This window comes from Drosophila novamexicana, unplaced genomic scaffold (assembly GCF_003285875.2).
Source record: "Drosophila novamexicana strain 15010-1031.04,08,12 unplaced genomic scaffold, DnovRS2.1 tig00000986-arrow-arrow-pilon, whole genome shotgun sequence".
Lineage (NCBI taxonomy): Eukaryota > Metazoa > Arthropoda > Insecta > Diptera > Drosophilidae > Drosophila > Drosophila novamexicana.
Genome location: NW_020824835.1, coordinates 201,107 through 227,583, shown reverse-complemented (window position 1 = coordinate 227,583; position 26,477 = coordinate 201,107). Strand labels below are relative to the sequence as shown.

The window sequence follows — 26,477 nt, the reverse complement described above, 5'->3', positions numbered from 1 at the left end:
GACTTCTTTTTTTTTTTGTACTACCTGGCACGACCATCGCGTGATCGGGATCGTGTGCGGGAACGCGCATGTTTACTTTTCTTCGTCTTCTTTTTGTGCTTACTTTGATGACGACGTCGCGCACGTTCATCTGCGCTGCTGTCGCTGTCCTCACTGCTGATCGAGGAGCGATGTTGACGATGCGATTTACCTTTTGTTTTCTTTGACTTCCTTTTCTTGGATTTGTTTCGGCTGCTGCCACTTTTCGACTTTTTGTTTTTGCGCTCGTATGCGGAATCGGAATCACTTTCTGTTGATTCACCCGTATCTTCGGCTTCGTCTGAGCTGCTTTGCTGTCGCCGCCGACTGCTCGATTTTGATGTACTGCTACTGGGGAGTGAATCTTGACCATGTTCATGGTAACGACTACTGCTTCTGCTTTCTTCTCTGGCCCGCCCTTCAGCCTTGTAAGGTTTGCGTTCATCTCGCCTATAGGATGTGCTGCACTCTTCTTTGTAGTCCCTGCTATCAGCTCGTCGTTCTTCAGGCTTGACACTGCGCTGCTCTGATTTATATGGCTTCCGTTCTTCGTCCTTTGTTCTATGCAATCTGCGCTCCTCCTCACGTTGTCTTTCCCGACGATCTGTTTTGACACTAGTTCGCTCCGTTGACTTTTCCCGCTTGATAATTATTTGGCCATGCTCGTTTTCCTGCTTCTTAAACTCCTCGTACTTGGCCGTATCTGTAAGCGATTGCAACTATTATTTACCTTTCACTTAGTCTGCTCTTTAAATATTTGTGGTTGCCACTTACTTATGCACTTGCCATACTGCGAGTACTCTTTGCGCGAGACGGGTTGGCAGAGAAACTCATTGAATGCCTCCTTGGCACCTCCAATGGCCATTTTAACAATCACACGGCCCGCATGATCGTCAAAGCCCTCGATTTGTCCATACTGATCTTTCTGCTTGCCACCCAATATTCGTACAAAAGCTTGCTTCTTGATTTCCAACACTTCATTTTTATCCGGCTGCACCAACAGTGCCTTTGGCTTCAAAGCCTTGTCAGCGCCCAGGCCCATGCCTTTGGGTCGCAAAAATGGCGCCTCGTCCACTAGAGCAGATCCCTTTTTTTTTGGCGGCGGATCCACCCATCCCATGCCGCGCAGCATTGCAAGACCAAACTTTTCTATAGGTATTGAATCATAGTCATCCAAGGTTGCCTCCTTGGCACCATCCAGCGGCAGCTCATCAGCTTTCAGCGCCGGCAACACAAGCATTTCACCATCCACAATTTCATTGCCGTTGGCGAGTGCGGCGGCGATTAGCTCACGAGCGGCGCGTTGTTCTAAGTTTGCGCCTTCACTATTAGCAGTCACTTCAGCTATGGACTGTGGCTCGACAGTGGATTCCTCGGGCTCTACATCATCTTCGCCCAGCAGTACAGCACGTCTTTTCATTAGACTTGCCAGCGCTGTGGATGTTTTCTGACTAGTTGGCATTTGTATGACCAGTGGCGCAGCTTCTTGTTTTTCACTAGTAGTATAGAAAACAGAATTAGCTTGTTATTGTTTTAGGAAAAGTGTAAACTTACGTGACCAGTCTTATTTCCTTGCCTTCGAGGCATTTTATTAGCTCAACTTTGTTTTCTTCTTTTGGCACTTTGCTGGGCAATATATTTGGCTTCTTGGCCACCTTGCTAAAGCCAAAAGATATCTTTTTGGCATCCATTGGTCTGTTTTTGACTAAAATGCCGCTGGAAAACGTTTATAAACAAAAACGCAACAGCTGTGGTCAGAGTGCTGCCAGAGCGCGTAATGTTATCGATTCATTATCGATATCGAGTTTGATCATTTTCAATAGCATTGCCAAATTAAATAAATCACAATTTCTAGCATTTAATATTTATATTAAACAGTATTTACGTGAGTAATTTCAAAAACAACAATTATAAAGTAAAGCTCTAATTAATTGGCATTAACAATTCATGTTATCGAATCTTCTCGAATCGTGTGTCAGCGTTTCTAACCTCAAAAACAAACGTCACTCATTCTCTTTCAAACAGCGGCAACAGCGGAACGCGAGGCACGAGTTCTTTTATTTTCGCATAGAAATTAATTAAAATCACCTATAAATATGTTTGGTGGACAACAACCAATACTCGTGTTGAGTAAGTACTACATTTTTCATTGATGTGAGACATTTTATCAACTTATTCTTATCGTGTAGGTCAAAACACAAAAAGAGAATCGGGCCGCAAAGTGCAGTTGGAAAACATCCAAGCCGGAAAGGTATGTGTGTGCGTGTGACCGCGCTAGTGTGTGCGTGTGTGTAACGCTTGTGACTCACATGTCTCTTGCGACTTTCGTGCAATTGTGACCATCTGTTTACAAGATTGTAATTTTGTTGTCCCTTTTAGGCCATTGCTGATGTGATACGCACATGCTTGGGCCCCCAGGCCATGCTGAAAATGCTTATGGATCCAATGGGCGGCATTGTGATGACCAACGATGGCAATGCGATTTTGCGAGAGATTACTGTGCAGCATCCGGCAGCCAAGAGCATGATTGAGATTGCACGCACACAGGACGAGGAGGTTGGCGATGGCACCACCTCTGTCATTGTACTAGCCGGCGAGATGCTTGCTGCTGCCGAGCCATTCTTGCAACAGCAAATACATCCGACAGTGATCATTCGGGCTTATCGGGAAGCCCTCGAGGATATTGTTAATCATTTGCAGTCCGATTTGAGTGTGCAGCTGGATGTTAATGATAAGGCCAAAATGGCTGATGTGGTAAAGGCCTGCGTCGGCACCAAATTTATTGGTAAGTGGTCTGACATGGCTGTCAAGATTGCCTTGGATGCTGTTGAGACTGTTACGCTAAATGAGAATGGACGCTTGGAGGTGGATATTAAGCGGTAGGTGTTTGAAGAATAGTTATCTGGTCTAATTATTAATTTTATATTATAATATGTGTAGCTATGCTAAGGTAGAGAAGATTCCCGGTGGCGCTATTGAAGAATCATGTGTGCTGAAGGGCGTTATGCTTAACAAGGATGTGACGCATCCCAAAATGCGTCGCTACATTGAGAATCCACGCATTGTGCTGTTGGATTGCTCGTTGGAGTACAAAAAGGGCGAGAGCCAGACAAATGTTGAGATCATTGGCGAGCAGGACTTTACGCGCATGCTGCAAATTGAAGAGGAGTTCGTGCAGCGCGTTTGCGCTGATATAATTGCAGTCAAGCCGGATCTGGTGTTTACCGAGAAAGGTGTCTCTGATCTGGCACAGCATTATTTGCTCAAGGCGGGCATCACGGCTATCCGACGCCTGCGCAAAACGGACAATTTGCGTATTGCACGTGCTTGCGGCGCTACCATTGTAAATCGCACTGAGGAGCTGACAGAAAAGGATGTGGGCACTGGTGCCGGACTATTCGAGATCAAGAAAATAGGCGACGAGTATTTCACGTTTGTCACACAGTGCAAGGATCCCAAGGCCTGCACCATACTGCTGCGCGGCGCCAGTAAGGACATCCTAAATGAAACGGAGCGCAATCTTCAGGATGCCCTGCATGTGGCCCGGAATCTTGTGCTGGAGCCACGTCTTGTGGCAGGCGGCGGCGCCGTCGAAATGGCTGCCTCCCAGCTGCTGACACGTAAGCAGGTCAAGGGACCCTACACAGCCGTGGCTCACGCACTGGAGATCATACCACGCACACTGGCCCAGAATTGCGGCGCAAATACCATACGCGCCCTCACCGCTCTGCGTGCCAAGCACGCTTCACACACTGGCGCCGGCGTCTGTGCCTGGGGCATTGATGGTGAATCTGGCGAAATTGTCGACATGAATGTGAAGAACATTTGGGAGCCGCTTGCCGTCAAGCTGCAAACCTACAAAACTGCTGTGGAGACAGCTATTCTGCTGCTGCGCATCGATGATATTGTGTCTGGATCGAAGAAGCGCGGCGGCAACGAACCAACCAACCCGGCAGCCATGGCTCAGGGCCAAGAGTAGGCAATGAACAACAAATACATGTGTATTAATAATGCTTAATATCTTAATACTTAATTTAACACACAAACCACCAAAACAAAACGCATGCACACCACACTACAAATGTCTAACATTTCGCCAGCTCCGTCACATACAAAATTCTTGTTGCATTTGCTCTCATTAACAGTAAACAAATATAAACGAAAATAAAACACGATTTATTCATGTAATACCTTGATTCTCTAAGCTTTCACAACAAGTTCGAGGAAACGGCATATGTACAGCAAAGATGGATAAAATGGAAAGCTTAAAATAAAACTCGCTGCAAAGACACTATTTGTATATGTATATAGTGTAGTGTAGTGTTTATATATAGTTGTAGAACAACAGGGCCATCCCACATACAAGAATTCAGAGCCCTCATAAAAATTATTCTTCTTAGTTTCTCTTTATTTTTTATCGTATAAGCGGTCATCCATTAGCTTCAATACCTCCAAGCCAATGGATGTGAATTGTGGTTGTAAATAACGTGCAAACAGTTCTAAGCATCTGGGCTCCACTTGATCTCTTTCCAGCTTCAAATATTGACGCAGCCAGTCCAGCAGTGGCGGTTTGTGGGAGTGCACAATGCTGGCCACGCTAAGCAGCAGTTCTGTTTGTTTCAAGTCTGTGGCATATGCCCCATTGCTCTGGACATGGCATGCCAAATAGAGCACCTCATAGGGCTGCTTTTGTGAGGCATCCTCTTGGTTCAAGTCGCTGATGAGTTGATGCGCCGTATTTAGCTTGTACCAGCGCAGTTTATGTAGCAAACGTAGTTGCCAACGGGGCAGAAGCTGTTTTTCCAGCGCTTGTTGATGCAGGTTTGAGTTCGTGCACCAAATGGCAACCAAGGTGCGTTCATGCGTGAGTTGTCCAAGCGGCAGCATTGCTAGCTGGTCGTTATCCATCATGGTATAGCCCAACTCCTGCTTGACGCGCTTCAGGCGGCGTATATATTTGTTACGCCAAGGTGGATCAATCACGATTAAATCATAGTTCGGCCGAAGCTGCGGCAGCAACGCCCTTAACTGATCCACATTGTGGTTGTAAAAGCAGGCTGCGTGTGGTATGATGAAAGTGCTTGCCGGAGTTTGGAACGTTTGAAATTTACCGCTCGTATTGCTTCCATGCAGCTGGGGAAGTCTGTACTCATCCTCCCAGTAGCGCGGCAGAGTTCTGACTGTGTCCACTTCTGCTCTTGGCAACAGCTCAAGGTACTCATTAATGTTGTCCACTGCTGCATTCTTCGCTGTTTCGCTCAAATTGCGTTTGCGATTGCGTTTTCGTTGGTTTTGTTGTGGCTGCTGACTTACTTTTGGTTGAAATTGAAACAGCTGCGACTTTAGTTCATATGTCTCACTGCTAGGCACTGCAGCGCTGTAGGCTGTGTTTATAAGTTGCCTATGATCAAGTAAAAGCGCGTGTTTTTCGTTTTGTTTTGATAGCTGCAATTTTTGCATGTTGACTGTCTTAACATAACGATGTATCGATAAGGTGTTATCGATTATATTCGCTGTTAACGTTACATTGATGCATTGATGCATGCAAACATTTGAACATTATCTTTATCTTTTTTACGTACATTAAGCTGACCTTCAATATTTCAGCCTTAAACTCTTTAAATTGCATTTAAACATGGCTAAATCGACTCGAGTGTTGTTTATGGCCAAGCGTAAGCAAATCATGGTAATGATAATTATATATTAATAACAATGACGATATAACTTCATATTTTCTTCTTTGAAATAGTTATGCATTTTCTTAAGCAACTCTGCGTGCAGCCTGCGTATTGCGCGTCGATCATAGAAATTAAGTTCTTCCCCGGCATGCTCTGCAACATGTAGGGGCATTCTCCAATGCCCAATGGTAGCAGCGTATGGGATTATGTTTGTCGTATCGTGGTAGCAGGAACATTGCAGGAGTGTCTTCGAAATTAAACTTTTTGGGGACCTTATTTGTATGTATATTCATTTTGAATATATTTACTTGTTCCTGTTCCATTCTGGCAGCCAGTCGCTCTAGATTATCAAGAAAATGTTCAGTTTTAGCCGTTCCAAGTTTGTGTGAGCTGTTAAATCCAAGGACAATATCCGCCTGCTGTGCCCCGTAGATAAGGTCATTGAAGTTTGCCAACTCTATATCCGGCACGCGTCGCTTATCCTCAAATCTAAACTGTTGCACTAGTGAATCGGTCAATAATTGAGTGCAGAACACACGAAGGCTTTCCAGGCTAGGCGTGCTCGGTCCATGGGCGCTGCCAAAAAAGTGCCCTTCACCAGCTGCACTTACTCCCAATATCAATGGAGGCGATTGCGTGGAGAAACTACTATCATCGCGCCGAAAAGGATATTTGTTAAACAGATCAAAGACGTATGCTGCCCAAATATCATCGACAAGAAATTCTATTTGCTTGCCAAACGAATCTGGAACTGCCACTTCATAGATCATATCTAGCCAATGCTTCAGTCCATCCAAGTCATCGGCAAACAGATGCAGCGCTATAACCATTGGACGCTTCTCCAATCTCAGCGTGTATGTAAAGCTTCCCTAACCAAGACGCTTCAATCGCTCCGCATGTCGTGGGGACAACCAACTGTTGTAATTTGGCAATGTGTTCGACATGATAGCTGCGGAACCAAACTCTAACTGAGGCCAAGTAAAGGAAGCTAAATAAAATATACCAAATGATTCATTCCAATGCTTTAACAAAATCTGATGCAATATGGCGAAGTCACCAATCTTTACTAAATATAAAGAGAGCACATATGCTTATGCGTCTTTTCTCTTTGTCTCTATGGTCTAAAGCTGACATTCTATTCGCAAACTCTTGTAAAGTGAAAGAGTAAAAAGGTTGATTATAAATGCTTAAAAGAAACCAGCTATGGAACATATATACGTATATTTATTGCATTTCGTCGAGCGTCTTTTCCGGAACTCTTCGCTCGCGCTGCGCATCGTATTCCCTTGATTCCGGTATTCTTAACGATCTTACATCTTTATTGGCAAGCACTTTGGCCAGATTTTGTAGCTTGCCAAATTGCAAAGAGCAGAAATAGCAGACGGGATCGTAGAACATTATAAAAAAAATCCTAGATACTTTCAATACAACCGCCTCAGATAGAGTAGATGCCCGGAACCGGCATCTCACAGAAATGCCTAAGATTTGTGTAGCTGAATTGCATTTGCATCGTATGTGTTTATCCTGATTCCCGACCCGCCCTTATCCAAAATCTTTACTAAGTAAACAAAACCAGAAAACAACTGCTTTCAGCCAAATGAATGAAGTGAAGCTTTTAAAATATGCCAATCTTTCAATTTCACAACAATCGTTAGTAAAAGCTCACTAAACAGTGGGCCCAAGTTTAAACAAAAATACCCTGCTTATCAGGTAGGTATAGCGTGCCAAATAATAAATACCCTTTATAATGCATGTTTCTTTTATGTTTGTATAAAAAATGGCTGAAAACGCGAATTGCTTGCTTTCCACTTCAATAAAAACAGTTGCATACGTGTGCTCGTCACAAGTTTAATAATTATAAAATATTGAACAAGCTTAGTTATATATTTATATCTGTTTGCACAATACAACTATGCGTTCACCGTTTTTTGTTTTGCTTACAGAAAAGTTTAAAAATACCCTGGTATTGAACCGGCGACCTCTCGCTTGTTATTCCGACGCTCAGACCCTTGACCTTAGTTGCACAGGCTCATGCGCTCACTTTTGAAAAGCACAATTTATGTGTCTGCGTTGCTTCAGATGTTTTGCATACCCAAAGAGAAACTTCTGTACAAATTTCGGCTTCGCAGCTTTTTCCGCTTGCTCAGCAATGAGTTCGGACAAACCTTTTTATATAAACAGATAACTTAATATATCGGTAGAATATATAAAAAAATTGATAATATTATGCTAGATTTACTTCTTGCTAAACCGATTGTCAACATTTGTACAGACATCACTTTGAAAATCGTATCATGAGGCATTTTTAATAATAATATGTGGAATGTATACAACAAAAATGAAAAATGCGGCGTTTATATCTAGTGTCCAGAACTGGATAAATAAAACTAAACAACAGTGGCATTTCTGAATCGTCTATGCATTTGTGCATATAGTTTATAGGTTGGCGCATGGTTTAATCAGATACTTATTAATATAAAACAAACCCGTACTAAAAACGATAACTAATTAACAGAGAAACTATGCTTAGTATCATTTACAGAGTTAATTGTAAATTGCATATAAAAATAGATTCTGTGCTGTGAACTTTTTCACTACTTATGTGCTAAATAGAAAACTGTCGCGGCGCCTACCAGAGGCGCACCTGCTTAAGCTTGTCGTAAATGCTAAAATACAAGGCCGTTGTCAGGCTTGACTTGAGCAGCGTGGGAGCAACGCCCTTGTACAGACCCCATACACCCTCCTGCCGCACCGTTAACTGAAGACAATCCCAAACGCCATTGCATTGAAGGGTACGTCCGAATGTTTGGCGATTTTGCTCAAAGCCCTGGATTTGCAGACGCTTCTTGATTAAATCAAACGGATACACAATTGTCTTGGACAGCATGCCCGACGAGGCGCCTAACACCAAAAGCGTCCAGGTAGGCAGCTTACTACGGTCGTCCACCTCGAAGAAAGTGCACGCCGATTCGCTGAACAAACGATAGGCCATAAAGTTGGTGCCCATCAAGGGCGCAATTTGCAACAGGGCTGAAGACAAGCCGCGATACATTCCACGTGGTCCCTCCTGCCGCATAATGTCCGTGATAGCACGCGTTGCATTTCTGTAAACGAATTGAATTTTTATTTTAATATTATTATAATTCAGTTCAAATTAATTAATATTTTGTATGTTACCTATATCCTTTGCTAGTGTCTTGGGCAATCAGGCGTGTGCGTATAACATCCAAAGGTGTGGAGATGATCACTGCTGCAGCGCCCGCTGCAGCGCCGCACATGAAATTTGAGAGATGCGGGTGATCTTTGAGGTAGTTGGTTTGTTTGGCAACCAAGCTAAGCTGCTCGTATGTCCAGAACTGACAGATGCCGTACATAATGCTCAACACCTGGGCAGGATTGTGACCTTTCCAGAAGGCCAACAGGCCCTCCTCGCGATAAATGGTGCGCACGGCTTGAATAATAGACGTGTATTTAGAGGACTGCAATAGTGTACCGGATTTGTGGCCTGGTAGGACCAAGTTATGTTCAGTTGTCCTAAATGGTTCCACCTGCAGCTGAAAGCGTATCTTGAGCACATCCAGGGGCTGACAGGTGGAACGTGTAATAGCGGCCGCCATGCCGCCGGCAGCAATTTGCTGCAGTTGCTCACGTGCGCTGTGTTTGCGTCGTTGACTGACCGGTGTGGATGTGGGCGGGGGACACGCTGATACGGTCCCAGTACTGCTAGTTACCGCCGGCGTCATATTGCTCGCTGTCTTTTCAACTAACTGTATCGATGTCAATGGCTCTTTTGGTGTGCCTGTGCGTGCTGGTTTTCGTGCTGATTTCACTTTTATTACTGCGGCTGCGTCTTCAATGGCATTTCTGTAAATCATATAAACAACAACGGCGGCATTAATGTGCTGTTAGACAAACAAAATAGTTTTCAACTCTTCCGTTGTCGCTCTACTGAAATACTATTCAAGGTGCGCCCTGGTCTCGCGTCAAATTGTTTGCACAGTCATCAAATGATTGCCAAATTAATGTGTGAAAAAACGATGCGATGAGATGAAGATCGCAGGCCGAACTTACAAGGTGTCATGCCCAGTGGAGCGCGTGTCAGTCGTTTGTTTCACTAGGCACCTCTTATGCCTGGTGTTGTGGTTTCTTTTTTCCTTTTGGTTTCGCTATGGTCGCATGCGCGCCAATTTTGACATAGTCTTCAATCAGACTAAATTCACAAATTCATTCATTCAGGGATGGGGGCGTCTTATCGGCGATTTCACTTTTGTTGTTGTTGTTGTTTTGTTGTCTGGTTGGCAGGGCTGATGCTGCTGGCAAAACAAAGATAAAGCCGTTGCATTTGGTATGCATAACAAACGGAATGCCTCACCTTAAAAATATGCCAAATATCCACAAAAGTCGCTCGTCAATAAATTCGACTGTTCGCTGCCAGAGTGCAGTGCTAACTGTTTAGCTGCGCGGCCGCACGACCACGACGCTTCTTCATTACAAATTACAAGTAGCGGCCATGCGATTGCGTCAAAACTTTCTTTTGCCCAGCGCTTGTGTGTGTGTGTGTGTGTAATAACTGTATGTTGCCGCTCGTTGATTTAGCTGCAGTTTATGCGAAAGGCTGTAAAAACCGGTTTTGAAACGCTTTTCGGCTATAACAAAACAAATTGAAAACAAAACTTGGCCTTAAGTTACGTCAAGTGCATTCCCAAAACAGCTGTTGCTGTGCGCACCAGCTGAAAAAGTAAACTGCCAGCGCTTTTTTAACGATATATCGATATATTTATTTTGGCGTTGCCACCGGACGTGCGCGCGACAATATTAATCCGAACTATATCCAAAGTGCTTATACAAAATAATATATAATACAGAATATATGTATATAACTATTTCCAGCCTATATTGCCAGAGGCATCAGCAGGTGCGCTCGGCGAAGGCTGATAGCCCGGGGGTATGCTAAAGCCGAGCACTTCAAAGTTGTTGCCACCAGCAGGTGCAGCTGCGTGCGATTGCACAGGATACGGTGGCGTCTTGTGAGCTGGAACTGTCGTCGGTTTTGCAACTGGCGACACTGGATTTGGTGTGTAATGCACTGGAGCTGCTGGCGATGTGTCCTCGGCTTTCGGATAAAGACTGGGTACAGGTGATTTGGCTCCATTGGCACTTGCAGGCTGCCCATTGAACAAGTAGACCGGATAACGTGGCTTAAACGTATTGGACTCAAAGTGCTCAGTGCACACATCCTCTTGAAAATTTGGTGGAGCTGCGGGTATAAAAAAATGCCCTAAACACAGGCTAATAGATAACTTAGATGTCGCTTACGCAAAGATTGATAGCTGCCATTTGTGGTCGGTGCCTGCAGCTTCTGCCCGGGACCCTTATCGTCAGCGCTGCCTATCAATGGCACTGTGCCAATGACCAGCGGAAATTCTACCACCAAATCCCCGCCGCCATGCAAACGGAATGTTTTGGCTATGAAACGAAGCGTGTAGCTAACCCGAATAGGATCTCGCTCGCTCAGTGTTGTTGGTGTTGTGGGCGGCACCAGTAGGTACTCATCAAATTGCGCCTTATTATGTTTATCCACCTCACCACAGTGCTTGTCGGCTATACGCGCCTCCGTAGTTTTAAGCTGCTCCTTATCACCAGCTTTGCCGCGATAGGTGACATTCTTGAACAGACGCACTTTCACATCCTGGCACTGCACATCTGACTGATTGTCTAGCACAATGTGGAACTGTATTTTCTGGCCAGGCACATAGGCGCCGTAGGAGGTGCTCACATCCATGACCATTGGCTTATTACCGCCGAATATTGAGCCCCACCAGAAGGTTTTCTCCTCAATACGCTTCAGGGGTTGCTGAGCATAAAATAAGGTAATGATTAGTTTATTCCAATAGTATTTGAAATCCGATGTTCGACCTACCAAATGCTCCCGCTTCACGTTCAAATCGTTCGGCAGTATAACCGTAAAGCATTGTTTGAATATATTATTATATCGCACGGCTCGATCTATAGTCAAGGTCACCTCGTGCTTTACCTGTCCATGCGTGCCGTTAAAAGATGTGGGCGCCTGGGGCGGTATGCTGCTTTGAAAGGGGAACACATACTTGCCCTGGGGCAGCTCCAGCTGCGACCCACCGCTCTGTCCATACACATACTTATCGCTGCTATAGTAGATCTCAGTGGCGGTGTGCGTCTCTAGAGTTTTAACTAGTTTGCCATCGGCGCCGGGTTTTTCGACGCTTTCCTGCCAGCGCGTCTCCACAAAACCATTCACGGTTATATATATGGCTGTATGGGAACAGGAAGAGTGAAAGGGAGAGAGCAGATGGTGGCTTGAGAGTAATTGGCTTAATTTAATTGTAATGTTATTAAGCTGCATGCCATGTGGGCAGTCTACGGATCAAGCTGCGTTTCAGCCAAGTTCAATTGTGCTTAATTCGAATTTATTTGACATGGCCCTGACTTTTTATAGAATCATATTCTATTTGCGGACCATTATAAAACCAGTTTAAAGCATAATTATGCGTCTTTCAAGTTAATTTAAGACAGCCACAAAAAAAAATCGAAAACCTAAAAGTACCCATTTTGTTGTTGTTCTAAAGCTCTAGGCTGATGTTATTTCATTTTCAAATTTCAAATCAAAAGTAAATTGTTCGTTTACAAATCAAAGTAAAGCACAAGCCTAACTTTAATGCCCAATATTCATAACAAATAGCAGCTGTATAATTCGAAGAAAAACTAGTTTCTTTACTCTCGCTACAATATCAAATAGCCGACAGCGAATATATGAATGTCTGTATATGCATATAAACATATACATATTCACATATATGAGCATTAGCCACCGGCACAATAACAAAAGAAATACATAACAACGGCAGCAGCAACAACAACGACAACAACAACAACAATGACGGCTCGAATACTAATGAAGCGTCTGCCCCAAGCCCAGAGAATTTCTATTCGCAATGGAATTGGATGAGGAAGGGAACACCATGACGTCATGCCATCCACAGCCACAACGAAATATGATTTACGTCTTGGGCTAATACACACTTACAGCGTATGGTTTTTGGGCGCTCTGTGATAAGCTCTGCTGTGCCGGATACTACCTGGCCAGCGTAGTAGACGCCCAAGATACTATCGAAGCTAAAATTCACCTTGCTGCTCATCTTTTGGGTAGACGTTATTGGGCTGTGTAGATATACGTATATATGTATGTAAATGGACCTTGGTGACAGGCAGTGTCAGGATATGTGGTATCTTTATTTTGTTGACTGTGGCAGGCAACGCGGAACACACACGAGGTGAGGACACAACGACCAACTCATGCGTCCACGACCACTGGACGCGACAAGCAACAAATTAATACTGAAGCAGAATCCGATTAATAAATTCTCATATGCTCTTCGGCAATGCGCTCTGTGCGTTTCTGTGCGTGGCGTCTACTTCTTGTCGAATAATCGGGGAAGTACCTGCTTACAAAAATACAGCCCTGCAACCAATTGATCATTTTTATTTGGTATTGTGCAAATTATAGCAATAAAATGTTTCTTTTGAATAATGTGATGCTTATCGCGTTTTTAAATGTAAACTTTCAGCGCGTCAACTGCAAGCCAGGTGGCAACACCGTTTTATGTTTAGCGCCAGCTGATTTGTAAAAGTTATCGCTTATCGTTATCGTGTGGCAAGCTAAAACAAAAGCAACAACGTTTCTAGTTACTTTTCATGAATTATTAAAAATATTTGCCGTAGTTGATCTAATTTAAAAAGACCTGAGTGCGCGCAAATGTAATTAACATCCCGCTACATATTATCAGTTAAAGTGTAAGACTCAATTCATGCTCTGTCTGATTAAAAGTGTGCAAAGTTGTAGTTGTATTTCTGCACAGTGATACCAAAGCGGCCGCTCAAATGTGGCGTTTTATATGTTATTTTTGGATGAGTATTTAATGAGAGCAGCAGCATGGAAAGCGAACGACTATGCATTCGACTGGACAATCCAGAACGTATTTTCTATGCCGGGCAGGTCATACGCGGCGAGATTTGGATGAATCTCAACAAGCGTACCAAAATAAGAGGTAAAATTGTAATTATTCTTGTTATTATTTGTTATTTCACAACCAGAGCTTGCATCATGAGTGAGTCAGGCCCTGCCAGACCACAATTTGCGGTCAGTAGTGAAGTTTTCTGATTTTGTTGTACCCATTGTCATCGTGGTTTCGTTATGGCCGCATTGGCATAAACAAAGAAGATGTTTAACAACGACAACAACAGTATAAACAAAGCTCTGCAGCCGTAGCCATTTTGTTACGTTTAGTTTCTCTTGGTTTATGCGAGATTTCGATTCTGCATTCTTTAAATTTGGTGTTGTTCATCGATAAGTGCTCAATTGCTTGCATTTGGTAATTGCTCTTCTTTTTTTGTGGGGTCATTTGATTCAGGAAATACTACGCGCGGGTTCATTTAGATAGCGGCGAGCAGGGTGCAGGTGTAGTGTGCGAGTACGCGTACTCCCTCTGTGCGTGCGTGTGTATGTACTAAAAATGCCGTAATATTGGCTGAAGCACAAAGAGAGCTTTGCTCTCAATACAGTACTGTCTAGAAAATAGTGAACACATACTGCATCGCTCTCGCTATTAATGTCAATTGACAATGTCAATAGAGAAGATTTTAATAATTGGAAAGAGTCGACCATCATTCTTTTTAACACGCGATATACAACAATAAATATTAAAATATACTATTGTTGTTACAATTCATATAAGCCGTAGCCTATATTAAAATAAATAGGTTTATTATCAATGCACAATATTTAGTAGCTGCTTTGTACTACATTTGAGAAAAACAGCCGGTTATTAGATAAGTATAAATCTCGTATTTATTTTCATCAGTTGCTACACTGCATTCCTTTGCTTACACTTACAGAGTTTCAAAATCAAAACAAACACCTGCATATCGTAGTTTCTGTGAGTTAAGACGCCTACAGAAAGGGAATGAAAGAGAGAACAATGTGGCGTCCTTCTGTTTACTAAACTTCATTATCTCATTAATTCTATTTGACTAAACGATTTTGGGTATGTGTGCGTAAGAGAGAACCTCGTGAGCGCCACTCAACACAGCTGTTGTGCCCTACACACCAACAAGCGGGGCATATGAGTTTGCTGCATATGGGAAGCCATAGAGCGTAAAATCTGTTGTTCTACATCAAGTGTTTTGTGTTACGTAGCTTTAATATGGTTTTCGCCATATCATTTATCGCTCCATGTTAAAATCAGCAAGTACGTTATCAATAGGTAATATAAAACATAAAAAAAAAACGATTTATTATCAGAGCACCTACTTGGAAGAGTTTATACAAGTACATATATGTATATGTATATATAATATTCATATCAAAACAAAACATTTTTATTAGGGGAATGTTTTTGATGGTTGTAGCACATTATCAGTGAATACACATGTATGGCAAAAGACAAATACATTTGGACACATTTTACTCTTTTGATTCGTTTGTAGTTTATAAGGCTTCGCAATTACATTTAATTAGTTACAATGAACCGTAAAACCCCCCATTGGCCCCACCCCACTACGCACAATATATATCTAATATATATGTTAGGCCTTAATTGAACACATCTTACTCCTCGTTAGCAACAGCTGCCTATTTATAAGAAACAAAAATTTGTGCACAATATTGAACTGTTTTTCTCTGTTTGCCATAATACCACCCTCTTATCCCTTGTTTACTTTGTCCTTAAGAAAGCGCTCGACACGAGGCCAAATTTCTTTGGTTTCGCGTCCTTTGAAACTGGTTACCAGACCACGTTTCGCATACCAGGCCAACACTGGGCCCATCAGCTCATCGTAGAGCTGCAAACGTTTGGAGACCACCTCAGGCTTGTCATCCTCGCGTTGGGTCAGCTGTTCGCCCGTCACATCATCTTTGCCGGCCACCTGGGGATCATTGAAGCCGATATTGTACACACGTCCGGATGGTGCGTGTATCCAGCGATGCTTTACACGCTCGATGATTACATCATGTGGAATGTCTAAATTGATAACAGCATCGATTTGCTCACGCGCCGACAGAATGTCCGCTTGGGCACTGTTGCGTGGAAAACCATCCAGAATGTAGGACTTGTTGCCAACCTCCGTGATACGGGCCAGCATTGTCTTAGTCACTATCTCATCGGGCACCAGTTGGCCGGAGGCAATATACCGTTGTGCCTTTTTGCCCAAATCCGTGTTGTTGATAATATTTTGGCGGAGAATGTCGCCCGAGGAGATGTGCAGAAAGCCAAAAGTCTTGACAATGCGATCCGATATGGTGCCTTTTCCTGAGCCAGGAGCTCCGATTATCACAGCACGAAAGATTTTCGTATACATTATGATTATATGGTATTTTTGTTGAATTTACGCTGCAAGAGATATGAAAAGAAATATGAGTTAAGTTTTGTGATTATTTGTCTATTTTGATAACATGCTAACAGTCTCAAATTATTTTCTTTTCTGTTGCTAAGGCAATTATTGAGAATGTGGTTATAAGCGACATCTACAAAGAAAGTCAACGAATGCTTAAAGCTAGCTGTAACTCCCTTTCCAAAACGTAAAAGTGTTTCAAAATTCTGAGTAACTTGTTATCTGAGTCGGCAGTGATACATTAGGAAAATATTTTTGTATAAGTTTTTCGTTTATATTTCATGTTAATTGATTGTTCTGCTAAATTGGCTGCCTCCAATATTTAATATACTTTCGGCTTTGAGATAACGCTCAACTATTTTTATCTAGCAAGCGATTATAATTCGTAAACGTGGTAATCTTTATTTTCATTCACTGCCTGTTAAGGCACATGGCCTTTGAATGGACATAAGCTCAACATGGCAACAACAATGTAGCGCAGCCAACAACAACAACAACAACAACAACCACAAGCATGGCTTTTTTTCAAGTTCTTTGTCTTTGTGTAGTTATTGCTTTTGTTGTGTTTAGCTGTTGTTGTGGTGGGTGCGCTCTTATCGTTCAAAGTCCAAACAAAAGCCAATGTCGCCGCGTGTTGTTTTTCTCTGCACTTTTCGTTCGCATTCGCGATTTTCTTGCATTGCGTAGTTTACTGTTCCCGTTGTTTCGTATTGAACGAATGTGCGCTGCATTATGCATTATGTAAATTTATAGTGCCAACAGAACGATGCTTCCGTATCTTACTTACCCAATTATTCTTTTTATATTTATTGTGATATAATATTCGCTAAATATATATTTCGCTACCTGTTACGCGTGTTTATTCGATTATAATTTAAGCTCACGTACTAATTACAATAACTTGTCGCGTTTATTATTCTAAATCAAAGTCTTGTGCGCGAACATATATATGTACACACACACACACACTCACACAGAAACATAGGCACACAATCAGACGCACATATTCCCCCCTGATGTGAGCTCCAAAGCTGCTTCTGCTGCTGCCGGCAGGCAAATATCAACTGAATGCGGACGGGGGTAACACGCTTTATCTCGGACTCAGTTTGAACTTCGTTTAGCGTCCAGACTTTTTATGCCCGCTGCTCGTACGATTTTCAGCGCCAAGTGTGGCGCACCAATACAGCTGTAAGCACTCTCGCGCTCTTTGTTTTGTGTGGGCCCATACACATACGGGTGCGTAAGAGAGCGCCCACTATTGTGAATAGCCGGTTTGCGCAATCTCGATTTGTTTGTTGTGGCTGTAATTGTTCGTGAGAGGAACGAAGCACGCATTTCTTAAATAAATAGAAATGCATACATCTGTACATGTTAGTAAGGAGCCATTGGCTATGAAAACAACAAACTGTATCAACTGTTGATATCGGTAGCGATTCTGGGATATACCCTGAAAACAAATGCCCAAAGGGGTATATATTGGTGTTCCTTATAATTACATGCGAAATGTTTTACGAATTTGTAAACATGTTTGCCAATTGCAAGTTGCCATATGAGGTTTAAAACCATTGCAACTTTATCGATAATAATTGTTCGTTCGATACCAAAATTATCGATTATTTTGAGGATTTCAATAAATTGGGCGCTCGCAAATCGTCCGTTCCAGCGTACAATTTAAACAAAATTTAATTAACCTAATCGAAAAAAAAAATATATAAAATGCTGTCAAAAGTAAAATTTTAATTTTAAGGCATTTAAAATTCAGTTTTTAATTTCTGGACAGGTCTAAATTTTCATTCCCGAGCGTCCAGTGCTATATGCATTCTGAAAAATATCTTATTTTATTATTTGCTTTATAGAAAACTTAGTTGGCTGTGCATTCAATAAAGACTTGAATTTAAAATGTTTTTATCGTTTATAAAATGTTGCTTACCTTTGCTGATATAAAAATTATAACTTGAAACACGTTCAAAAATTGGGTTTTGGTTTTTATATCTGGCGTAAGATATACATTCTCATGAATTTTCAAAAACATTTTTTTTTTAAACATTTATTGACGGTTATGAAAAAAGATTTCTTTATCTGTAATGCATGCAGATCATGCAAATTGCTTCGTAAGCATCTTTATTTTGGTGTCCATGTTTGTGTTAATGGGGTCTATCAGATATTAATTACATTTTGAGTGTTTATCAAGTACACATAGAGCTACGTATAAAGGGAAACTTAACGCTGTATGAACCTATACTTAAATTCTAACCGCTGTCACTGGGGGCGTTTGTTGTTTTCTTTTTAAGTATATCCTTATCGCTCTCAATGATGCCTTGCTTGCGCTCCTTTTGTGCCTCTTTGATCATTTCGTCTACCTCTTCGATGGTGGGTCCATCACCAGGCGGGCTCACACTCCGTTCGGGACCCGAACGCCTGCCGTTATGACGGCTGTCAAAGTTCCAACGATTCTGAAACCGTCCACGACCGCGTCCACGTCCGCGCGGCGTGAATCGCTTCGAATGATATCGCCCAGGACTAAAGCTGCGTGAACGTGAGCGAGTTCGTCGATAGCGAGTGGCCGGTGAAGGCGTCCGTCGAGGCACAAATGGGGATGGTGTGCGTCGGGGTACAAATGGCGAGGGTGTGCGTCGAGGCACAAACGGCGACGGCGTGCGACGTCCTCGGCCAAAGGAACGTGAGCGGGTACGACGATTTCCAAAGCGTTGCTTATGTCCACGCCCCCCTCTAAAGCGTGATCTCCCTCCTCCATAACGTGAAGGCGAGTAACTTCGACTGCGACTGCTTCTACGACTACGGCTACGGCTAGGTGTGCGTCGTCTTCTAGATCTTGAGTAACGCGAGCGGCTCCTGCTCCTGCTGCGAGAACGCGAGCTGCCACCACGCCGTCGCAAAGAGCGTCTGTCGCGGGAGCGGCTTCGACTGCGTCGTCTAGGCGAGCGACTGCGGCTGCGACTGTGCGAATGCGAGCTGAGTGGCGTGGCCAAGCGCAGCAATCCAAATTTATCCATTTGCAGCGGACGCTTCTTAATTTGAAATGAGAGCTTCTGCTGTTGTTGCTCCAGTTGCTGCAGTTGCTGATGCTGATGAATGTGAAACTTGGGCGCCGGCGGCGGCTGCTCATCATCCACATTTGCCGCAGCGGCAGCATATTTCGAAGTGCTTGGTCCCATCATTAAACTGTAATCAATTGCCGATGGATGTTTCCGCATTGTGGTGGGTGCAGGCGGTGGCGGCGGCGGGGGTGTTTCCGAGCGTTCCCTACTCTTAAAATAGTTTTGCAGCTGGGCCTTGAGCTGGGCATCACTGCTGCTGCTACTCATGAGTCTGCAAAGGTTTTAGCAAAAAGGAAACGTGTAAAATGTGCACAAAAAACACAAGCAACTCACTTAGCATACTTATTATTCCGATTAATACTTCATGCATGGATGAGCGCAAGGATAAAATCAATTTGATTGCGGGCACTTAAAGCGGGTCAATGGGCCCAGATCATAACTAGGAAAATTACAGTGTTCAGTGACTGGCTGTGACTGGCTCAAAAATATATATATATATGCATATCCAAAGGAGGAAGACGTTCAGGTTAATGAACGATGAAGGAATCCAATATACAATATATGAAGGTAGTAGCAACAGGTGTGCCAGTCATCTTTTTATGATCAAGGTTTTGACCCGCTTAACATGAGATACACGCAGTTACCTGAACGCCTCCGCATAGTCAATTTTCTTGAGCATTTCGAGTGCAGCCTCTGTGCTTGTCATTGTATCAACTTCATCCGCCGACTTTGATTTGGATTTCTTGAGGTCCTTGCGATCTTTGTCCTTCTTCTTTTTTCCTCGCTTTTTGGATTTCTTGTGCTTGCTGGCCTCGCGCAACAGCCGACGAACACTGCTCATGGTCTCATCATCGTCCAGTTTGAACTCGTTGGCTGATAGGGCGTCGCTAACGGCGTGCTTGTTCCGCTCTATGGGCAAATGAACGTCCCTGGAGCGCGATTTGCCGGCTAAAATGTACAATAGGTTGGTTGTGGTAAATTCAGTCACGTGTTAGGCTGACACTTACGCTGCTCCTCGCTGTCATTGTCGTTGTCACTGGCACTTGATGAGCTGGAATCGTCCGAGGAGCCAATGGTGATGGCAGCGCCAGCAGCGTTGGGCAAATTGAGCAGCTCGGCCCCATGCTGTATGGGCCTGAGATTGGAAATGTTGCCAAGTGTTGCTGATCGCTGTTGCTGCAGTGCATCCAACGAGATGCGTGCCTGTTCATGCTGTGGCAATAGGTTCAGGCAATCGCTGTAGGCCTTGATAGCATCCGGAATGCGATTCTCCTCCTCATAGCTGCGTCCGAGTGCCACCAGGGTTTCGCCCATATATTTACGCGCATTCACATGGTACTTATTCAACATTAGCGCCTTTTCAAAGTCTTTCAGACCCTTCAAGAAACTGCCCCGATTCGCGTATAGCGCCCCGCGCGCCACCAAACCCTCGACATTGCGCGGATCAATGTTTAGGGCCTTGTTTAGGCATTGAAAGGCCTCTACTTGTTGGCCATTCTTAAAGTGCTCAATGCCATCAGCTACGGAGCTGATTTTAGAAATAATTTGCGTACGTGTGTGGGTGTATGCAATGGATATATGGACAATTATACATACATATTTTGATGCATGTTCTCGCTACTAAAATGCTTCAACTCACGGCTGGTCGCTACTGCTCGCATTATCAGTGAACCATTCAAAATAGTGTCCATATAACCTTGCTTATCAGCGCACTTTGCGACCAGCCGTGATTTGAAATTATAACACTTACCGGAATGCCCATTGTGAGGCCTGTTTCTGGCGCAACTCGAGAGCATATTCAGCCTCGGGAAAGCCCACTTTGATATTGCTCATCAATGTCAGATTCTCGTTGGGCTGCAGTCCATTGAGCTGAAATAGTACATCATAGTTGGGATTTTCAAATTCCAGCGCTGCATTCAACTGATCCTCATAATGTGGTGCACTCGATGGCTCCTGATTATGTATTTGACTAAGCGCACATGTGTTATAATGGAAAGACTATTTTGCACGTGAACAATCCACATACCGATAGTAATTGGGAAGTGCCGAGAGATCACATAGGCCCAGTTGCAGATCTGGCGTTTTATTGTACACACCCAACATGCCCAAAGTCATGCGCTCCACATCCGCAGATACGTTGCACACTTCACAGCGTAGGAAATCATTTATTGCAAATGAACGGGGATTGCCCTGTTTGTCCAGCGGTAGTGGACCCCAATGGTCCTGCATAATGATGGCCTGAAAAAAATATATAATATTAAATAAATTAAGTTGGAGAAGGGACCGGCATATTGAAAACCAACCTTAATGGGCATATCGGCCAGATAGAAGTGCAATGGTTCTCCTGTGCACAAGGGCTTGACCATAATACGGTTCGCATTGGCCATTACCTTTTGCACAGAGGCAAACACGATGTCGCCCTGCTTGAGTGCGCTTATGCGATATGCCCAGGCCTTGCGTTTGTCCTTTACATTCAAATAAAACTCAAGCGGTGGCTGCTGTGCGATGCAGTTGCTCATTTGTGTTAGCCATGATTCCTCCATCACATTGCCCACCAACTGCCGGTCATACAAATCCAATGCTTTACGTGCCAGAAACTGATGAATCTTCAAGCGCTTGGCACGCTCCTGAAATGTAAAATACTTCTGCCGCTCCAGGTACACACTGTAGTCGGGCTGCGTCAGATTTAGGCGGCGCAAGTCCTCAATGCCGCGCTCATCGTCCCAGATTTTCTGCAATGGCTGGCCATGATAGCAGAGTGCGCGTGATATATAATTGGCATTCATATTCGCAGCGGACTGTTGCAATTTCTACTCCATTACAATTTTCACTGGTCGGCGTCCTGAAGTGCGAAAAAAATAAAGAAAAAGAGAAACGCATGACAATGTTTGCGGCTCGCCCATAGCTGAATAAAATGCATTTGCCTGTGTTGCAGCTAAGTGAGTGAACAAGTTAATTGATTGATTTTTTACAGTAACTTGCCTGCTTAAACTCAGATAATACAATTAAATGCCTTCATATATTTTATTCCAATGCCCGAAGAAAATCGTGTTTTCTGTTCAGTAAACACGTGGCAACTCTGGTATTTTGAAAGACACATACAGAAGGTTATCGATATTTTGTGGGCAGCTACGCCTTTGCGATTACAGTTGCAGAAATTGAAATGCTATAACGAAAGGCACTGCCAATTGTTTCATTGAATAAGCATCATTGAATATACAATTTTAAATTTAAAATATATAAAACTACAAACTAAATGTTATGTTTATAGTACAAAAATGTTACGGTTAGGAGCAGAGCACTTTGTTTTGTGTGAATTAAGTCAAGACGCGAACCATGAGGCCGAGTGCATTGTCACTAGTTGGCAACGCTGTCTGATAGCTAAGTAGTTCTCGAATAACACGATAGACGGCGCTTTTGAAACTGTTTAAATTTAAAAAAAAAGTTTAGTAAATTAATTTTTATTTTCCTTAAAGCAATTAAAATTCAGGTAACTGGCAAAGGCAAATGCAAATGGATGGAAATCTTGCGCAAAAATTCCAACAACAATGAGTACACGCGCAGCTTATTTTACACCAGCAAAGAGATTTACGAGCATAGTGAAACTCCGCTTCCCGAATTCGAGCCGCGCGGCCTGGAATTGTCGCCCGGCGAGCACACTTTTAACTTCAATGTGGCACTGGGCCGTCAGCTGCCTTCGAGTTTCCGGGGCAGCTATGGCAGCATTAAGTACAAGATGCGTGTACTCATACAAAGACCCTGGACCTTCGACGAGCGCCACACCATACCATTTTCAGTGGTAAAGAATATGCCCCTGCCATCGACATATCGCAGCAATCCCACTCCGCTGGAGAAGCAAATCACCAAGACAATTAGCCTGTTTGGTACACGACCCATTACCATGTTGGCCCTGCTGCCCGAGGACTTCGCCGTGCGAGGTGAACCGTTGCGCATTTGTGTTACCGTCATGAACAACAGCACAACGAATGTGGAGAAGCTGCGCTTCAAGTAAGTGCTGGCCATGTGGCTGTCTAAGTTAACGTCCAGTTAAATATGTTGTTAAGCTAGATTTGTATTTGCAAACATATATATATATCCACAAAAATGGTAAATGGATTCTCGATGTCTTTAGTCCGATCACAATATGCAATTTTGAGGGTTCAGGGCTTTCCCTTAAAAAAACCTATGTTCAATTTTGTGGGGTATGTGGGGAGGTATTTATCGACCCATGCAGATGAAAGGACGAATACTCATGCACGACTTGGCTCGCCGTCTTGAACAAGGGATACGTATTTACTTTGTGGCGTCGGAGACATTTTTTTCTGCCCTTTTCATATATATGCACAAAATCAGTTAACGCTGCTTTAACCATTTTTGAATGCAATGTGCATGGTAAACAAATAGGAAAAAAAGTTTACAAATAATTTGAAAGCGATTTTTTAAGTCGGGGGAACACCCGGCAGAAAGATTACCTTTGACCAGCGTCGCGATGCTGTCACAAACATACAAACTAGAGAATCGAACTGGCCCGGAACCCAACACCCAATCCTTTACAGCACATACTCCGCTTTCACCCCATGCTAATAACAAGATTTGAATCCTCTTCTACAGCATTTTGCAGTACGTCACCTACTACAGCCACGTGCCATTGCGCGTGCAAAAGGTCGAGTGCATCGCGATTGCCAACAAGGAGACGGGCGCGGTCGCCAAGAAAAGTGAGCGCAGCTTTGCCCACGAGCTGCTCATGCCGGACACGGCACAGCCTACGGATGAGCAGTACAGTGGCGTTATAACCATAGCCTATGAGCTGCGTGTTGAGGCTGTGCTGCGCGGCTTCTTTAAAAATTTGGTGCTTAACTTGCCTTTCAAGGTGTATTCGCAGGATGTGTCTGCCAGACTGGGCTCCGTGCGTCCATCGCTGCCACCGCGTCCCGACGACGGGCCACCAGGTCCGGACGACGCTGCTGTCACACCAGGCAATCCCTTTGAGCCGACTGCTGCTTTGTCTGTGTATCCAACGCTAGACTCTTCCATTGGCTCGCCATCGCATTCATCGGTATACAGCGAATGCAGTTCCCTGAACTCCACCACATCGGATTCAACGCTGAGTCCAGCAGTTGGTGGCGTCGAGTTGTCCTACACATCTGGCTCGCAATCTTCGCAGTTCGGAAGCCCCTCGGCTCGTGCTAGCTTGCGCAGCAGCTCGAATGTGCCCTACATGCCTTATTCATCCAGCCCACTGATGGTGCAGTCCTATCCACCGCCACACTTACCACCGTATCCATTGCCCGAATCGCCGCAGTACACGCTGCTTGCTCTGACGCCTCCGCCGGCTACGTCAGGTGGACCGCAGCCGCAAGCTGGCGGCGGCTATAGCCAATTGCCATCCACCTCAGCAGCGTCCGGATCTTACCTGCAGTCACGCCAAACCGGCGGCGCGCAGGCTTTGCGTAAGTTTTTTCTAAAAGTTTTTGTTTAGGATTTTATTTCAAACTTTGTAATCTATTGCAGCTCCCTCCTACGAGGAGCTCTTTGGCAGCGCCAATGCACCGCCGGAGTCGCCCAAGTGAGATGCAATCATTGCCACGCCCCTATGTAGTTCATTGCCGCCCAGTTATACCTAAGCTTTGCCCAGAAACGCTTCAGGTTTACTTTAGAGTGCTTACAAGCATAACTATTAACTATTATCTGGAGTTGTGTATCTTAAACAAATGTTACAAAACGTATCTCGAATGAGCAAATCGTAACGAAACGAACAATGCCATCAAATTTTCACACAAAAACAAACACATATATACAATACGCGTCATTGTAAATCAGCGCATTAAATATATGTGTAAAATAGTTTCATCAATTAACTTATTGATAAGTTTCGCATTAGCCCGTAAGATATCCAAATGTAATTTTGCCTAAATGGATCAGCAGAAACCTTGCCTTTGTGTGGCTGATTAGACTCGTTTATACTAACGCCAATTTTGTGTTCGCACCTTTTTAAAAGGCGTGGTAGCGACAGACGTTCAATATCTAGCGAATAGTTAGCTTATTGGCTTATTCATATTCTAAAATAAATCGTGACTAGATTTAAACCATTTTAATCGAATATTTTAAATTAGTTAAACGAAATTTACCCAAATATCGTCAACTGAATTTGTCTGAAGAATCATAAAGAATTTAATTTATTTTTTTATAATATTATACTGTAAAGCACAAACTTTATTTTTTTACATATAATGTCTTGCAATTTACCAAATTAAATTTTTTTCCAAAAATATGTTGAGACAGCTTTAAAAAAACTATTAATTATTAATCCCATATTATTTATGACAGCCAACTGTGTGTGCATTTCATTGAATTGAAAAAAACCTTTTTTGAAAGTCCTCATTTTCTTTAATATTTATTGAAAGGTCACCGAAACAATCAACAATTAACACTTATCGATGGGTCAATGTTTGTTATAGTCCATTCAATCGCCCATTTTCAACAAATATTTGTTATTTGCACCACATTTAAATAATTATTTTTATATATTTTACTCGAATACGCACAGCTAAAGTGAACAAATTCGAAATGCTTTGAACGAAAAGCTTTCGAAATGAAATGTACACTGATCGACAATCGATATGCAAAACCAATTTATCGATCGATACTTTTCATATCTAAGTTGCACAAGCCAAATCATAACATCAATTATTTCGCTAAGGTGCTTTATTAATTATTCAGCGAATATTTTTGGAATATTTTTATTGCTGTAGTTTTTTGACATTTGATTTATGAACGCAATGGCGCCAATAAAATGTTTACATACATGAATTATAATTTATTTATTGAGCTGAGGAATATGGCATATCTAGTCTCTAAGAATATTGTTATAAGTAGTATTATATAGTTACAAAATTATTGGGAACAACAATTTTCTGAAATAGTTATGTTTAGAATGGCTTTCAGCTAATACTTGACAGCATCTAGCCTGGAATCCGAGCCGGCATTCTCGTTGATTTGTCTCTGCACGACTCGGCCACTAAGGTAACTTATCCAACGAGGACTCTAGTTAAATTTTAGTCATGCAAAATTTTTAACGACAACAAGCCCTAATCTGAATCCATTTTAAACTTCAACCTTTTTGTTCATTTGACACGGATTGTGGACTTGATAAAAACTTATATACCTGGCGAAATTTGTATTTGTATATCCCGGTCGAGCAATCGGTTAACATTTGATTTTTATAAAATTTCTTGGTGCACAGCAAGCCCCAAATCAAAATTTGTAATCTTTATGTGCCCCATCGCAAACGGGTCAACAA

General features: G+C 43.0%; 9 protein-coding genes across 13 annotated transcripts; 2 read left to right on the top strand and 7 right to left on the bottom strand.

The window, feature by feature from the left end:
• Nucleotides 1-3: 3 nt before the first annotated feature.
• LOC115765701 (G-patch domain and KOW motifs-containing protein) lies at nucleotides 4-1,760 on the bottom strand. Of its 2 annotated transcripts, none has more exons than XM_030709361.1 (3): nucleotides 1,573-1,754; nucleotides 793-1,514; nucleotides 4-721 (listed from the first exon to the last, which is right to left on the bottom strand). In XM_030709361.1, the coding sequence occupies exons 1-3, from the start codon at nucleotides 1,707-1,709 to the stop codon at nucleotides 21-23; spliced, it is 1,560 nt and encodes a 519-aa protein (XP_030565221.1). In that variant the 5' UTR covers nucleotides 1,710-1,754; the 3' UTR covers nucleotides 4-20. The 2 variants fall into 2 exon arrangements, with proteins under 2 accessions (XP_030565221.1, XP_030565222.1); XM_030709362.1 differs by having other exon boundaries at nucleotides 615-737; nucleotides 1,573-1,760.
• A 271-nt stretch (nucleotides 1,761-2,031) lies between these two features.
• LOC115765670 (T-complex protein 1 subunit gamma) lies at nucleotides 2,032-4,217 on the top strand. Its single transcript, XM_030709333.1, has 4 exons — nucleotides 2,032-2,148; nucleotides 2,208-2,269; nucleotides 2,398-2,897; nucleotides 2,959-4,217. The coding sequence occupies exons 1-4, from the start codon at nucleotides 2,115-2,117 to the stop codon at nucleotides 3,995-3,997; spliced, it is 1,635 nt and encodes a 544-aa protein (XP_030565193.1). The 5' UTR covers nucleotides 2,032-2,114; the 3' UTR covers nucleotides 3,998-4,217.
• Nucleotides 4,218-4,337: 120 nt separating this feature from the next.
• Nucleotides 4,338-5,478, bottom strand: LOC115765671 (methyltransferase-like protein 4). The gene has a single exon (XM_030709334.1). It carries the CDS (start codon nucleotides 5,476-5,478, stop codon nucleotides 4,426-4,428), a length of 1,053 nt encoding a protein of 350 aa, XP_030565194.1. The 3' UTR covers nucleotides 4,338-4,425.
• A 310-nt stretch (nucleotides 5,479-5,788) lies between these two features.
• On the bottom strand, nucleotides 5,789-7,474 carry LOC115765716. Its single transcript, XM_030709377.1, has one exon. The coding sequence runs from the start codon at nucleotides 6,524-6,526 to the stop codon at nucleotides 5,828-5,830; it is 699 nt and encodes a 232-aa protein (XP_030565237.1). The 5' UTR covers nucleotides 6,527-7,474; the 3' UTR covers nucleotides 5,789-5,827.
• Nucleotides 7,475-7,586: 112 nt separating this feature from the next.
• LOC115765715 (mitochondrial thiamine pyrophosphate carrier) lies at nucleotides 7,587-10,413 on the bottom strand. Of its 2 annotated transcripts, XM_030709375.1 has the most exons (4): nucleotides 10,069-10,413; nucleotides 9,768-10,006; nucleotides 8,874-9,560; nucleotides 7,587-8,800 (listed from the first exon to the last, which is right to left on the bottom strand). In XM_030709375.1, the coding sequence occupies exons 3-4, from the start codon at nucleotides 9,437-9,439 to the stop codon at nucleotides 8,326-8,328; spliced, it is 1,041 nt and encodes a 346-aa protein (XP_030565235.1). In that variant the 5' UTR covers nucleotides 9,440-9,560; nucleotides 9,768-10,006; nucleotides 10,069-10,413; the 3' UTR covers nucleotides 7,587-8,325. The 2 variants fall into 2 exon arrangements, with proteins under 2 accessions (XP_030565235.1, XP_030565236.1); XM_030709376.1 differs by lacking the exon at nucleotides 10,069-10,413 and having other exon boundaries at nucleotides 9,768-10,009.
• A 73-nt stretch (nucleotides 10,414-10,486) lies between these two features.
• On the bottom strand, nucleotides 10,487-13,249 carry LOC115765749 (arrestin domain-containing protein 1). Its single transcript, XM_030709411.1, has 4 exons — nucleotides 12,757-13,249; nucleotides 11,617-11,984; nucleotides 11,013-11,550; nucleotides 10,487-10,953 (listed from the first exon to the last, which is right to left on the bottom strand). The coding sequence occupies exons 1-4, from the start codon at nucleotides 12,866-12,868 to the stop codon at nucleotides 10,577-10,579; spliced, it is 1,395 nt and encodes a 464-aa protein (XP_030565271.1). The 5' UTR covers nucleotides 12,869-13,249; the 3' UTR covers nucleotides 10,487-10,576.
• Nucleotides 13,250-13,403: 154 nt separating this feature from the next.
• Nucleotides 13,404-25,374, top strand: LOC115765595 (arrestin domain-containing protein 17). The gene is made up of 4 exons (XM_030709245.1): nucleotides 13,404-13,777; nucleotides 22,654-23,185; nucleotides 23,789-24,627; nucleotides 24,689-25,374. Exons 1-4 carry the CDS (start codon nucleotides 13,663-13,665, stop codon nucleotides 24,745-24,747), a joined length of 1,545 nt encoding a protein of 514 aa, XP_030565105.1. The 5' UTR covers nucleotides 13,404-13,662; the 3' UTR covers nucleotides 24,748-25,374.
• Nucleotides 14,999-17,186, bottom strand: LOC115765596 (GTP:AMP phosphotransferase AK3, mitochondrial). Of its 2 annotated transcripts, none has more exons than XM_030709246.1 (2): nucleotides 17,092-17,186; nucleotides 14,999-16,117 (listed from the first exon to the last, which is right to left on the bottom strand). In XM_030709246.1, exon 2 carries the CDS (start codon nucleotides 16,083-16,085, stop codon nucleotides 15,432-15,434), a length of 654 nt encoding a protein of 217 aa, XP_030565106.1. In that variant the 5' UTR covers nucleotides 16,086-16,117; nucleotides 17,092-17,186; the 3' UTR covers nucleotides 14,999-15,431. The 2 variants fall into 2 exon arrangements, with proteins under 2 accessions (XP_030565106.1, XP_030565107.1); XM_030709247.1 differs by having other exon boundaries at nucleotides 16,906-17,174.
• LOC115765594 (tetratricopeptide repeat protein 14 homolog) lies at nucleotides 18,187-22,232 on the bottom strand. 2 transcript variants are annotated; one of them, XM_030709243.1, is made up of 7 exons: nucleotides 22,160-22,232; nucleotides 21,481-22,019; nucleotides 21,204-21,415; nucleotides 20,928-21,146; nucleotides 20,185-20,705; nucleotides 19,822-20,125; nucleotides 18,187-19,448 (listed from the first exon to the last, which is right to left on the bottom strand). In XM_030709243.1, the coding sequence occupies exons 2-7, from the start codon at nucleotides 21,961-21,963 to the stop codon at nucleotides 18,368-18,370; spliced, it is 2,820 nt and encodes a 939-aa protein (XP_030565103.1). In that variant the 5' UTR covers nucleotides 21,964-22,019; nucleotides 22,160-22,232; the 3' UTR covers nucleotides 18,187-18,367. The 2 variants fall into 2 exon arrangements, with proteins under 2 accessions (XP_030565103.1, XP_030565104.1); XM_030709244.1 differs by lacking the exon at nucleotides 22,160-22,232 and having other exon boundaries at nucleotides 21,481-22,138.
• Nucleotides 25,375-26,477: the final 1,103 nt, after the last annotated feature.

Coding starts and splice junctions, on each gene's coding strand:
- LOC115765594 (XM_030709243.1), bottom strand. CDS start 21,963: ATGAATGCCAATTATATATCACGCGCACTCTGCTATCATGGCCAGCCA. Junction 21,416..21,480: donor TGGCCGATATGCCCATTAAG/GTTGGTTTTCAA, acceptor TATTTTTTTCAG/GCCATCATTATGCAGGACCA. Junction 21,147..21,203: donor GCACTTCCCAATTACTATCG/GTATGTGGATTG, acceptor ATGTGCGCTTAG/TCAAATACATAATCAGGAGC.
- LOC115765670 (XM_030709333.1), top strand. CDS start 2,115: ATGTTTGGTGGACAACAACCAATACTCGTGTTGA. Junction 2,270..2,397: donor AAAACATCCAAGCCGGAAAG/GTATGTGTGTGC, acceptor TGTCCCTTTTAG/GCCATTGCTGATGTGATACG. Junction 2,898..2,958: donor TTGGAGGTGGATATTAAGCG/GTAGGTGTTTGA, acceptor TAATATGTGTAG/CTATGCTAAGGTAGAGAAGA.
- LOC115765749 (XM_030709411.1), bottom strand. CDS start 12,868: ATGAGCAGCAAGGTGAATTTTAGCTTCGATAGTATCTTGGGCGTCTAC. Junction 11,551..11,616: donor ACGTGAAGCGGGAGCATTTG/GTAGGTCGAACA, acceptor TTTTATGCTCAG/CAACCCCTGAAGCGTATTGA. Junction 10,954..11,012: donor TGGCAGCTATCAATCTTTGC/GTAAGCGACATC, acceptor TTATACCCGCAG/CTCCACCAAATTTTCAAGAG.
- LOC115765671 (XM_030709334.1), bottom strand. CDS start 5,478: ATGCAAAAATTGCAGCTATCAAAACAAAACGAAAAACACGCGCTTTTA.
- LOC115765701 (XM_030709361.1), bottom strand. CDS start 1,709: ATGGATGCCAAAAAGATATCTTTTGGCTTTAGCAAGGTGGCCAAGAAG. Junction 1,515..1,572: donor AAGGAAATAAGACTGGTCAC/GTAAGTTTACAC, acceptor CTATACTACTAG/TGAAAAACAAGAAGCTGCGC. Junction 722..792: donor GCAGTATGGCAAGTGCATAA/GTAAGTGGCAAC, acceptor AATCGCTTACAG/ATACGGCCAAGTACGAGGAG.
- LOC115765715 (XM_030709375.1), bottom strand. CDS start 9,439: ATGACGCCGGCGGTAACTAGCAGTACTGGGACCGTATCAGCGTGTCCC. Junction 8,801..8,873: donor GACACTAGCAAAGGATATAG/GTAACATACAAA, acceptor ATTCGTTTACAG/AAATGCAACGCGTGCTATCA.
- LOC115765716 (XM_030709377.1), bottom strand. CDS start 6,526: ATGGTTATAGCGCTGCATCTGTTTGCCGATGACTTGGATGGACTGAAG.
- LOC115765596 (XM_030709246.1), bottom strand. CDS start 16,085: ATGTATACGAAAATCTTTCGTGCTGTGATAATCGGAGCTCCTGGCTCA.
- LOC115765595 (XM_030709245.1), top strand. CDS start 13,663: ATGGAAAGCGAACGACTATGCATTCGACTGGACAATCCAGAACGTATT. Junction 13,778..22,653: donor CAAGCGTACCAAAATAAGAG/GTAAAATTGTAA, acceptor TTTTCCTTAAAG/CAATTAAAATTCAGGTAACT. Junction 23,186..23,788: donor GTGGAGAAGCTGCGCTTCAA/GTAAGTGCTGGC, acceptor CCTCTTCTACAG/CATTTTGCAGTACGTCACCT.